This window comes from Xiphophorus couchianus, chromosome 14, assembly GCF_001444195.1.
Source record: "Xiphophorus couchianus chromosome 14, X_couchianus-1.0, whole genome shotgun sequence".
NCBI classification, from domain to species: Eukaryota; Metazoa; Chordata; class Actinopteri; order Cyprinodontiformes; family Poeciliidae; genus Xiphophorus; species Xiphophorus couchianus.
Genome location: NC_040241.1, coordinates 12,850,577 through 12,864,669, shown reverse-complemented (window position 1 = coordinate 12,864,669; position 14,093 = coordinate 12,850,577). Strand labels below are relative to the sequence as shown.

General features: G+C 49.1%; 1 protein-coding gene, 1 long non-coding RNA gene and 1 pseudogene across 2 annotated transcripts; all 3 read left to right on the top strand.

The window, feature by feature from the left end:
- The first annotated feature begins 551 nt into the window (after positions 1 to 551).
- LOC114157740 (uncharacterized) lies at positions 552 to 1,638 on the top strand. The gene is made up of 4 exons (XR_003598244.1): positions 552 to 728; positions 1,200 to 1,261; positions 1,348 to 1,496; positions 1,613 to 1,638. It is a non-coding gene; the product is annotated as an uncharacterized LOC114157740 (long non-coding RNA).
- A 2,874-nt stretch (positions 1,639 to 4,512) lies between these two features.
- Positions 4,513 to 6,138, top strand: LOC114157871 (mucin-5AC-like; the record flags this gene model as incomplete). The annotated part of the gene is made up of 2 exons (XM_028039041.1): positions 4,513 to 5,079; positions 5,626 to 6,138. Coding segments are annotated over 2 exons (1,080 nt in total), but the record flags the coding sequence as incomplete, so codon positions are not given.
- A 2,388-nt stretch (positions 6,139 to 8,526) lies between these two features.
- LOC114157732 (integumentary mucin C.1-like) lies at positions 8,527 to 9,365 on the top strand (annotated as a pseudogene).
- Positions 9,366 to 14,093: the final 4,728 nt, after the last annotated feature.

Genomic DNA, 14,093 nt, shown 5'->3' with positions numbered 1-14,093 from the left:
CTACCACCACCACAGCTGCTCCATCCACAACCACAACTGCTCCAACAACAACAGCAGCTTCGACAACAACAACAGCAACTTCTACCACAACCACAACTGCTCCGTCCACAACAACAGAGGCACCAATCACAACTACAGTGGCTCCAACCACAACCACAGCTACTCCAACTACAACCACAGTGGCTCCAACCACAACAAGAACTGCTCCAACCACAACCACAGCTGCTCCAACTACAACCACTGTGGCTCCAACCACAACCACAGCGGCTTCAACCACAACAGTTTCTCCAACTACAACAACAGAGACACCAACCACAACTACAGCAGCTCCAACCACCACCACAGCGGCTCTAACTACACCCACAGTTTTTCCAACAACAACTACAACTGCTCCAACCACAACAACAGAAGCTCCGACCACAACCACAGTGGCTCAAACCACAACAACAACTGCTCCAACCACAAGCACAGCTGTTCCAACTACAACAACAGCTGCTCCAACTACAACTACAGCCGCTACAAATACAGCCACAGTGGCTCCAACCACAACCACAGCTGCTCCAACAACAACTGCATCTATAACAATTTCTACAACTACCGTTAGCCCAAATGAGATGAGAGTTGTCCGCCGGATGAACTTTAGGTCTCCTATTGATACCTTTACCAACAATCTTGAAATCAATTCTTCAGATTCTTTCAGCCAACGATCCCAACTTTTGTGGAATCGTGTAAGTTTTATTCTCTTGATATCCTAATTTTTTCAATGTTTTTTTTTTAAATCAGACAAAATTATACTGTCTTACAATGGCATAGCAGTAGTCCTCGTATTATTATCTTGTAGCAATAAAATCCTGCTTTAGAATCCAGGTAGGAAACAGAACTCTATTTTATCAAGAATAAAGAAAATATACACAATTGTTAGATGGATTAAAACATTACTTAAAGATGAGGGAAATTTGGAACTGAGTTTTATTGCCAAAAAAAATTGTAAGAAAATACAATTATCTTTTTCCACTCAAATATTTTAAGTGATTGTAATAATTACATACCTTCTCAATTTTTTGAAGTAAAATGAGTCATGATAATGTATTGTTTTATCCTGTAAAAGTAGTGTATTTATGTTTTTACTAATTCAAATTCTGAGTTATAATATTGTAAAACAGAGAGCAAGTAATTGATTTCACATAATTTCTTTGCAGCTTCATCCCCTCTACAAACAAGCATTTAGGTCATTCTTAGGAATGATTATTATCTCATTCAGGTACTGAAATAGAAAAAAAACAACACATTTACGTCTTCTAAATTAGCCTTTTGTATGAATGAGTTTTTGTTTTTCTATATTTGCAGAAGAGGATCAGTTATCAACACGCTGGACCTCGAATTTCAAGCAACAGATGCTCCTACTAATCAAGCAATCGAAAATGTTTTAATCAATGAGGCACCAAAAATAACTGAATTCTCGGTGGAAGCGTCATCGGTTATTGTTGGAGACTTAGGTAAGCAAAGTAAAAAACATCCATAAAAAATGTAATTCTGTACATTACCAAAACTACTGAAATGTTGAGTGATGCCATACTGCTTTACTAATGCTCGTATCAAACTACAACCACAGTTCCTTTAACAACCACAACAGCTGCTCCGACCACAACAGAGGCACCAACGACAACCACAACTGCTCCAACCACAACAGAGGCACCAACAACAACCACAACTGCTCCAACCACAACAGAGGCACCAACCACAACCACAGCTACTCCAACCACAACAACAGTTGCTCCAACCAAAACAGAGACACCAACCACAACAACAGAAGCTCCAACCACAAATACAGTACCTCCAACAACAACAACAGACACAACAAGCACAACTACAGCTGCTCCGACCACAACAACAATTCCTTCAACCACAACAGCTGCACCAACCACAACTAAAGCAGCTCCAACCACAACCACAGCTGCTCCAACCTCAACAACAGAAGCTCCAACCACAACTACAGTAGCTCTAACCACAACATTAGCTCCAACCACAACAACGGAGACACCAACCACAAAAACAGCAGCTCCAACCACAACCACAGCGGCTGCAACCACAACAGTTGCTCCAACCACAACCATCGCAGTTCTGACCACAACAACAGCGGCTGCAACCACAACAGTTGCTCCAACCACAACCATCGCAGTTCTGACCACAACAACAGCGGCTCCTACCACAACCACAGCTGCTCCAACCACAACAACAGTAGCTCTGACAACAACAACAGTTGCTCCAACCACAACCACAGCTGCTGGAACCACAACAGCTTCTCCAACCACAACCACAGCAGATCCAACCACAACAGCTGCTCCAACCACAACAACAATTCCTTCAACCACAACAGCTGCACCAATCACAACCACAGCAGCTCCAACCACAACCACAGCTGCACCAACCACAACTACAGAAGCTCCAACCACAACAACAGAGACACCAACCTCAACAACAGCAGCTACAACCACAACCACAGGAGCTCCGACCACAACAACAGTTGCTCCAACCACAAAAACAGTAGCTCCGACGACAACAACAGCTTCTCCAACCACAACCACAGCAGCTCCAACCACAACAGCTGTTCCAACCACAACCACAGCAGCTCCAACGACAACCACAGCTGCACCAACCACAACTACAGAAGCTCTAACCACAACTACAGTAGCTCCAACCACAACAACAGAGACACCAACCTCAACAACAGCAGCTCCAACCACAACCACAGGAGCTCCGACCACAACAACAGTTGCTCCAACCACAACAACAGTAGCTCCGACGACAACAACAGCTTCTCCAACCACAACCACAGCAGCTCCAACCACAACAGCTGCACCAACCACAACCACAGCAGCTCCAACCACAACCACAGCTGCTCCAACTACAACAACAATTCCTTCAACCACAACAGCTAAACCAACCACAACCACAGCAGCTCCAACCACAACCACAGCTGCTCCAACCACAACAACAATTCTTTCAACCACAACAGCTGCACCAACCACAACCACAACCACAACAGCTGCAGCAACCACAACAACAGCTGCTCCAACCACAACAACAATTCCTTCAACCACAACAGCTGCACCGATCACAACCACAGCAGCTCCAACCACAACCACAGCAGCTCCAACCACAACAACAGAAGCTCTAACCACAACTACAGCAGCTCCAACCACAACCACAGCTGCTCCAACCACAACAACAATTCTTTCAACCACAACAGCTGCACCAACCACAACCACAACAGCTGCAGCAACCACAACCACAGCTGCTCCAACCACAACAACAATTCCTTCAACCACAACAGCTGCACCGACCACAACCACAGCAGCTCCAACCACAACCACAGCAGCTCCAACCACAACAACAATTCCTTCAACCACAACAGCTGCACCAACCACAACCACAGCAGCTCCAACCACAACAACAAAAGCTCTAACCACAACTAGAGTAGCTCCAACCACAACAACAGAGAAACCAACCACAACAACAGCAGCTCCAACCACAACAGTTGCTCCAACCACAACAGTTGCTCCAACCACAACAACAGTAGCTCCGACGACAACAACAGTTACTCCAACCACAACCACAGCAGCTCCAACCACAACAACAGCGGCTGCAACCACAACAGTTGCTCCAACCACAACCACAGCAGCTCCGACCACAACAACAGTTGCACCAACCACAACAACAACAGCTGCAGCAACCACAACCACAGCTGCTCCAACCACAACAACAGAAGCTCTAACCACAACTACAGTAGCTCCAACCACAACAACAGAGACACCAACCACAACAACAGCAGCTCCAACCAGAACAACAATTCCTTCAACCACAACAGCTGCACCAACCACAACCACAGCTGCTCCAACCACAACAACAGAAGCTCTAACCACAACTACAGTAGCTCCAACCACAACAACAGAGACACCAACCACAACAACAGCAGCTCCAACCACAACCACAGCGGCTGCAACCACAACAGTTGCTCCAACCACAACCGCAGCAGCTCCGATCACAACAACAGTTGCTCCAACCACAACAACAGTAGCTCCGACGACAACAACAGTTGCTCCAACCACAACAGCTGCTCCCACCACAACAACAATTCCTTCAAGCACAACTGCTGCACCAACCACAACCACAGCTGCTCCAACCACAACAGCAGCTCCAACCACAACAACAATTCCTTCAACCACAACAGCTGCACCAACCACAACCACAGCAGCTCCAAGCACAACCACAGCAGCTCCAACCACAACAACAATTCCTTCAACCACAACAGCTGCACCAACCACAACCACAGCAGCTCCAAGCACAACGACAACGGCTGCAACCACAACAGTTGCTCCAACCACAACGACAGCAGCTCCGACCACAACAACAGTTGCTCCAACCACAACAGCAGCTCCAACCACAACAACAATTCCTTCAACCACAACAGCTGCACCAACCACAACCACAGCAGCTCCAAGCACAACCACAGCAGCTCCAACCACAACAACGATTCCTTCAACCACAACAGCTGCACCAACCACAACCACAGCAGCTCCAACCACAACCACAGCTGCTCCAACCACAACAATTCCTTCGACCACAACAGCTGCACCAACCACAACAACAAAAGCTCTAACCACAACTACAGTAGCTCCAACCACAACAACAGTGACACCAACCACAACAACAGCAGCTCCAACCACAACAGTTGCTCCAACCATAACAGTTTCTCCAACCACAACCACAGCAGCTCCAACCACAACAACAGAAGCTCTAACCACAAACACAGTTGCTCCAACCACAACAACGGAGACACCAACCACAACAACAGCAGCTCCAACCACAACCACAGCGGCTGCAACCACAACAGTTGCTCCAACCACAACCACAGCAGCTCCGACCACAGCAAAAGTTGCACCAACCACAACAACAACAGCTGCAGCAACCACAACCACAGCTGCTCCAACCACAACAACAGAAGCTCTAACCACAACTACAGTAGCTCCAACCACAACATCGGAGACACCAACCACAACAACAGCAGCTCCAACCAGAACAACAATTCCTTCAACCACAACAGCTGCACCAACCACAACCACAGCTGCTCCAACCACAACAACAGAAGCTCTATCCACAACTACAGTAGCTCCAACCACAACAACAGAGACACCAACCACAACAACAGCAGCTCCAACCACAACCACAGCGGCTGCAACCACAACAGTTGCTCCAACCACAACCACAGCAGCTCCGACCACAACAACAGTTGCTCCAACCACAACAACAATAGCTCCGACGACAACAACAGTTGCTCCAACCACAACAGCTGCTCCCACCACAACAACAATTCCTTCAAGCACAACTGCTGCACCAACCACAACCACAGCTGCTCCAACCACAACAGCAGCTCCAACCACAACAACAATTCCTTCAACCACAACAGCTGCACCAACCACAACCACAGCAGCTCCAAGCACAACCACAGCTGCTCCAACCACAACAACAGAAGTTCTAACCACAACTAAAGTAGCTCCAACCACAACAACAGAGACACCAACCACAACAACAGCAGCTCCAACCACAATCACAACGGCTCCAACCACAACAGTTGCTCCAACCACAACAACTGTAGCTCCGACGACAACAACAGTTACTCCAACCACAACCACAGCAGCTCCAACCACAACAACAGAAGCTCTAACCACAAACACAGTTGCTCCAACCACAACAACGGAGACACCAACCACAACAACAGCAGCTCCAACCACAACCACAGCGGCTGCAACCACAACAGTTGCTCCAACCACAACCACAGCAGCTCCGACCACAACTACAGTTGCACCAACCACAACAACAACAGCTGCAGCAACCACAACCACAGCTGCTCCAACCACAACAACAGAAGCTCTAACCACAACTACAGTAGCTCCAACCACAACAACAGAGACACCAACCACAACAACAGCAGCTCCAACCAGAACAACAATTCCTTCAACCACAACAGCTGCACCAACCACAACCACAGCTGCTCCAACCACAACAACAGAAGCTCTAACCACAACTACAGTAGCTCCAACCACAACAACAGAGACACCAACCACAACAGTTGCTCCAACCACAACCACAGCAGCTCCGACCACAACAACAGAGACACCAACCACAACAACAGCAGCTCCAACCACAACCACAGCGGCTGCAACCACAACAGTTGCTCCAACCACAACCACAGCAGCTCCGACCACAACAACAGTTGCTCCAACCACAACAACAGTAGCTCCGACGACAACAACAGTTGCTCCAACCACAACAGCTGCTTCCACCACAACAACAATTCCTTCAAGCACAACTGCTGCACCAACCACAACCACAGCTGCTCCAACCACAACAGCAGCTCCAACCACAACAACAATTCCTTCAACCACAACAGCTGCACCAACCACAACCACAGCAGCTCCAAGCACAACCACAGCAGCTCCAACCACAACAACAGAAGTTCTAACCACAACTAAAGTAGCTCCAACCACAACAACAGAGACACCAACCACAACAACAGCAGCTCCAACCACAACCACAACGGCTGCAACCACAAATGTTTCTCCAACCACAACTACAATAGCTCCAACCACAACAACAGTTGCTCCAACCACAACAACAGTAGCTCCGACGACAACAACAGTTGCTCCAACCACAACCACAGCTGCTGCAACCACAACAGCTTCTCCAACCACAACCACAACAGCTCCAACCACAACAGCTGCTTCATCCACAACATCAATTCCTCCAACCACAACAGTTTCTCCAACCACAAAAACAGCGTCTCCAACCACAACCACAGCTGCTCCAACCACAACAATTCCTTCAACCACAACAGTTGCACCAACCACAACCACAGCTGCTCCAACCACAACAATTCTTTCTACCACAACAGGTGCTCCAACCACAACCACAGCAGCTCCGAGCACAACCACAGCTGCTCCAACCACAACAATAATTCCCGCAACAATACCAGTTGCAACAACCACAACAACAGTAGCTCCGACGACAACAACAGTGGCTCCAACCACAACCACAGCTGCTGCAACCACAACAGCTGCTCCAACCACAACAACAATTCATTCAACCACAACAGCTGCACCAACCACAACCACAGCTTCTCCATCCACAACCACAGCTTCTCCAACCACAACCACAGCTGTTGCAACCACAACAGCTTCTCCAACCACAACCACAGCAGCTCCATCCACAACCACAGCTGCTCCAACCACAACAATTCCTTCAACCACAACAGCTGCACCAACCACACCCACAGCTGCTCCAACAACAACAACAGAGGCACCAACCACAACAACAGCAGCTCCGACAACAACCACAGCTGCTCCAACCACAACAACAATTCGTACAACCACAACAGCTGCACCAACCACAACCACAGCAGTTCCAACCACAACCACAGCAGCTCCAACCACAACAACAGAAGCTCTAACCACAACTACAGTAGCTCCAACCACAACAACAGAGACAACAACCACAACAACAGCAGCTCCAACCACAACCACAGCGGCTGCAACCACAACAGTTGCTCCAACCACAACCACAGCAGCTCCGACCACAACAACAGTTGCTCCAACCACAACAATTCCTTCAACCACAACAGCTGTACCAACCACAACCACAGCAGCTCCAACCACAACAACAGAAGCTCTAACCACAACTACAGTAGCTCCAACCACAACAACAGAGACACCACCCACAACAACAGCAGCTCCAACCACAACCACAGCGGCTGCTACCACAACAGTTTCTCCAACGACAACCACAGCAGCTCCGACCACAACAACAGTTGCTCCAACCACAACAATTCCTTCAACAACAACAGCAGTTCCAACCACAACCACAGCAGCTCCAACCACAACAATAGAAGCTCTAACCACAACTACAGTAGCTCCAACCACAACAACAGAGACACCACCCACAACAACAGCAGCTCCAACCACAACCACAGCGGCTGCTACCACAACAGTTTCTCCAACGACAACCACAGCAGCTCCAACCACAACAGTTGCTCCAACCACAACAACAGTAGCTCCAACGACAACAACAGTTGTTACAACCACAGCAGCTCCAACCACAACCACAGCTGCTCCAACCACAACACCAGAAGCTCTAACCACAACTACAGTACCTCCAACCACAACAACAGAGACACCAACCACAACAACAGCAGCTCCAACCACAACAACAGTTGCTCCAACCACAACAACAGTAGCTCCGACGACAACAACAGTTGCTCCAACCACAACAGCTGCTCCCACCACAACAACAATTCCTTCAACCACAACAGTTGCTCCAACCACAACCACAGCAGCTCCGACCACAGCAACAGTTGCTCCAACCACAACAACAGCAGCTCCGACGACAACAACAGTTGCTCCAACCACAACAGCTGCTCCAACCACAACAACAATTCCTTCAACCACAACAGCTGCACCAACCACAACCACAGCTGCTCCAACCACAACAGCAGCTCCAACCACAACAACAATTCCTTCAACCACAACAGCTGCACCAACCACAACCACAGCAGCTCCAACCACAACCACAGCAGCTCCGACCACAACAACAGTTGCTCCAACCACAACAACAGTAGCTCCGACGACAACAACAGTTGCTCCAACCACAACAACAATTCCTTCAACAACAACAGCTTCACCAACCAAAACAACAGAAGCTCTAAACACAACTACAGTAGCTCCAACCACAACAACAGAGACACCAACCTCAACAACAGCAGCTCCAACCACAACCACAGCTGCTCCAACCACAACAACAATTCGTTCAACCACAACAGCTGCACCAACCACAACCACAGCAGCTCCAACCACAACAACAGAAGCTCTAACCACAACTACAGTAGCTCCAACCACAACAACAGAGACACCACCCACAACAACAGCAGCTCCAACCACAACCACAGCGGCTGCTACCACAACAGTTTCTCCAACGACAACCACAGCAGCTCTGACCACAACAACAGTTGCTCTAACCACAACTACAATAGCTCCAACCACAACAACAGAGACACCAACCACAACAACAGCAGCTCCAACCACAACAACAGTTGCTCCAACCACAACAACAGTAGCTCCGACGACAACAACAGTGGCTCCAACCACAACCACAGCTGCTGCAACCACAACAGCTGCTGCAACCACAACAGCTTCTCCAACCACAACCACAACAGCTCCAACCACAACAGCTGCTTCATCCACAACATCAATTCCTTCAACCACAACAGCTGCACCAACCACAACCACAGCAGCTCCAACCACAACAGCTTCTCCAACCACAAAAACAGCGTCTCCAACCACAACCACAGCTGCTGCAACCACAACAGCTGCTCCAACCACAACAATTCCTTCAACCACAACAGTTGCACCAACCACAACCACAGCTGCTCCAACCACAACAATTCTTTCTACCACAACAGGTGCTCCAACCACAACCACAGCAGCTCCGAGCACAACCACAGCCGCTCCAACCACAACCACAGCTGCTCCAACCACAACAATAATTCCTTCAACAATAACAGTTGCAACAACCACAACAACAGTAGCTCCGACGACAACAACAGTGGCTCCAACCACAACCACAGCTGCTGCAACCACAACAGCTGCTCCAACCACAACAACAATTCATTCAACCACAACAGCTGCACCAACCACAACCACAGCTGCTCCATCCACAACCACAGCTGCTCCAACCACAACCACAGCTGCTGCAACCACAACAGCTTCTCCAACCACAACCACAGCAGCTCCATCCACAACCACAGCTGCTCCAACCACAACAATTCCTTCAACCACAACAGCTACACCAACCACACCCACAGCAGCTCCAACCACAACCACAGCAGCTCCAACCACAACAATAGTTGCTCCAACCACAACAACAGCTGCTCCAACCACAACACCAGAAGCTCTAACCACAACTACAGTAGCTCCAACCACAACAACAGAGACACCAACCACAACAACAGCAGCTCCAACCACAACAACAGTTGCTCCAACCACAACAACAGTGGCTCCGACGACAACAACAGTTGCTCCAACCACAACAGCTGCTCCAACCACAACAACAATTCATTCAACCACAACAGCTGCACCAACCACAACCACAGCTACTCCAACCACAACAACAGTTGCTACATCCACAACTACAGTAGCTCCAACCACAACGACAGTTTCTCCAATCACAACCACAGCAGCTCCAACCACAACCACAGTTGCTCCAACCACAACAACAGCAGCTCCGACGACAACAACAGTTGCTCCAACCACAACCACAGCAGCTCCGACCACAACAACAGTTGCTCCAACCACAACAACAGCAGCTCCGACGACAACAACAGTTGCTCCAACCACAACAGCTGCTCCCACCACAACAACAAGTCCTTCAACCACAACAGTTGCTCCAACCACAACCACAGCAGCTCCGACCACAACAACAGTTGCTCCAACCACAACAACAGTAGCTCCGACGACAACAACAGTTGCTCCAACCACAACAGCTGCTCCCACCACAACAACAATTCCTTCAACCACAACAGCTGCACCAACCACAACCACAGCTGCTCCAACCACAACAGCAGCTCCAACCACAACAACAATTCCTTCAACCACAACAGCTGCACCAACCACAACCACAGCAGCTCCAACCACAACCACAGCAGCTCCGACCACAACAACAGTTGCTCCAACCACAACAACAGTAGCTCCGACGACAACAACAGTTGCTCCAACCACAACAACATTTCCTTCAACAACAACAGCTGCACCAACCAAAACAACAGAAGCTCTAAACACAACTACAGTAGCTCCAACCACAACAACAGAGACACCAACCTCAACAACAGCAGCTCCAACCACAACCACAGCTGCTCCAACCTCAACAACAATTCGTTCAACCACAACAGCTGCACCAACCACAACCACAACAACAGAAGCTCTAACCACAACTACAGTAGCTCCAACCACAACAACAGAGACACCACCCACAACAACAGCAGCTCCAACCACAACCACAGCGGCTACTACCACAACAACAGTTGCTCTAACCACAACTACAATAGCTCCAACCACAACAACAGAGACACCAACCACAACAACAGCAGCTCCAACCACAACAACAGTTGCTCCAACCACAACAACAGTAGCTCCGACGACAACAACAGTTGCTCCAACCACAACAACAATTCCTTCAACAACAACAGCTTCACCAACCAAAACAACAGAAGCTCTAAACACAACTACAGTGGCTCCAACCACAACCACAGCTGCTGCAACCACAACAGCTGCTCCAACCACAACAACAATTCATTCAACCACAACAGCTGCACCAACCACAACCACAGCTGCTCCATCCACAACCACAGCTGCTCCAACCACAACCACAGCTGCTGCAACCACAACAGCTTCTCCAACCACAACCACAGCAGCTCCATCCACAACCACAGCTGCTCCAACCACAACAATTCCTTCAACCACAACAGCTACACCAACCACACCCACAGCAGCTCCAACCACAACCACAGCAGCTCCAACCACAACAATAGTTGCTCCAACCACAACAACAGCTGCTCCAACCACAACACCAGAAGCTCTAACCACAACTACAGTAGCTCCAACCACAACAACAGAGACACCAACCACAACAACAGCAGCTCCAACCACAACAACAGTTGCTCCAACCACAACAACAGTGGCTCCGACGACAACAACAGTTGCTCCAACCACAACAGCTGCTCCAACCACAACAACAATTCATTCAACCACAACAGCTGCACCAACCACAACCACAGCTACTCCAACCACAACAACAGTTGCTACATCCACAACTACAGTAGCTCCAACCACAACGACAGTTTCTCCAATCACAACCACAGCAGCTCCAACCACAACCACAGTTGCTCCAACCACAACAACAGCAGCTCCGACGACAACAACAGTTGCTCCAACCACAACCACAGCAGCTCCGACCACAACAACAGTTGCTCCAACCACAACAACAGCAGCTCCGACGACAACAACAGTTGCTCCAACCACAACAGCTGCTCCCACCACAACAACAAGTCCTTCAACCACAACAGTTGCTCCAACCACAACCACAGCAGCTCCGACCACAACAACAGTTGCTCCAACCACAACAACAGTAGCTCCGACGACAACAACAGTTGCTCCAACCACAACAGCTGCTCCCACCACAACAACAATTCCTTCAACCACAACAGCTGCACCAACCACAACCACAGCTGCTCCAACCACAACAGCAGCTCCAACCACAACAACAATTCCTTCAACCACAACAGCTGCACCAACCACAACCACAGCAGCTCCAACCACAACCACAGCAGCTCCGACCACAACAACAGTTGCTCCAACCACAACAACAGTAGCTCCGACGACAACAACAGTTGCTCCAACCACAACAACATTTCCTTCAACAACAACAGCTGCACCAACCAAAACAACAGAAGCTCTAAACACAACTACAGTAGCTCCAACCACAACAACAGAGACACCAACCTCAACAACAGCAGCTCCAACCACAACCACAGCTGCTCCAACCTCAACAACAATTCGTTCAACCACAACAGCTGCACCAACCACAACCACAACAACAGAAGCTCTAACCACAACTACAGTAGCTCCAACCACAACAACAGAGACACCACCCACAACAACAGCAGCTCCAACCACAACCACAGCGGCTACTACCACAACAACAGTTGCTCTAACCACAACTACAATAGCTCCAACCACAACAACAGAGACACCAACCACAACAACAGCAGCTCCAACCACAACAACAGTTGCTCCAACCACAACAACAGTAGCTCCGACGACAACAACAGTTGCTCCAACCACAACAACAATTCCTTCAACAACAACAGCTTCACCAACCAAAACAACAGAAGCTCTAAACACAACTACAGTAGCTCCAACCACAACAACAGAGACACCAACCTCAACAACAGCAGCTCCAACCACAACCACAGCTGCTCCAACCACAACAACAATTCGTTCAACCACAACAGCTGCACCAACCACAACCACAGCAGCTCCAACCACAACAACAGAAGCTCTAACCACAACTACAGTAGCTCCAACCACAACAACAGAGACACCACCCACAACAACAGCAGCTCCAACCACAACCACAGCGGCTGCTACCACAACAGTTTCTCCAACGACAACCACAGCAGCTCTGACCACAACAACAGTTGCTCTAACCACAACTACAATAGCTCCAACCACAACAACAGAGACACCAACCACAACAACAGCAGCTCCAACCACAACAACAGTTGCTCCAACCACAACAACAGTAGCTCCGACGACAACAACAGTGGCTCCAACCACAACCACAGCTGCTGCAACCACAACAGCTGCTGCAACCACAACAGCTTCTCCAACCACAACCACAACAGCTCCAACCACAACAGCTGCTTCATCCACAACATCAATTCCTTCAACCACAACAGCTGCACCAACCACAACCACAGCAGCTCCAACCACAACAGCTTCTCCAACCACAAAAACAGCGTCTCCAACCACAACCACAGCTGCTGCAACCACAACAGCTGCTCCAACCACAACAATTCCTTCAACCACAACAGTTGCACCAACCACAACCACAGCTGCTCCAACCACAACAATTCTTTCTACCACAACAGGTGCTCCAACCACAACCACAGCAGCTCCGAGCACAACCACAGCCGCTCCAACCACAACCACAGCTGCTCCAACCACAACAATAATTCCTTCAACAATAACAGTTGCAACAACCACAACAACAGTAGCTCCGACGACAACAACAGTGGCTCCAACCACAACCACAGCTGCTGCAACCACAACAGCTGCTCCAACCACAACAACAATTCATTCAACCACAACAGCTGCACCAACCACAACCACAGCTGCTCCATCCACAACCACAGCTGCTCCAACCACAACCACAGCTGCTGCAACCACAACAGCTTCTCCAACCACAACCACAGCAGCTCCATCCAC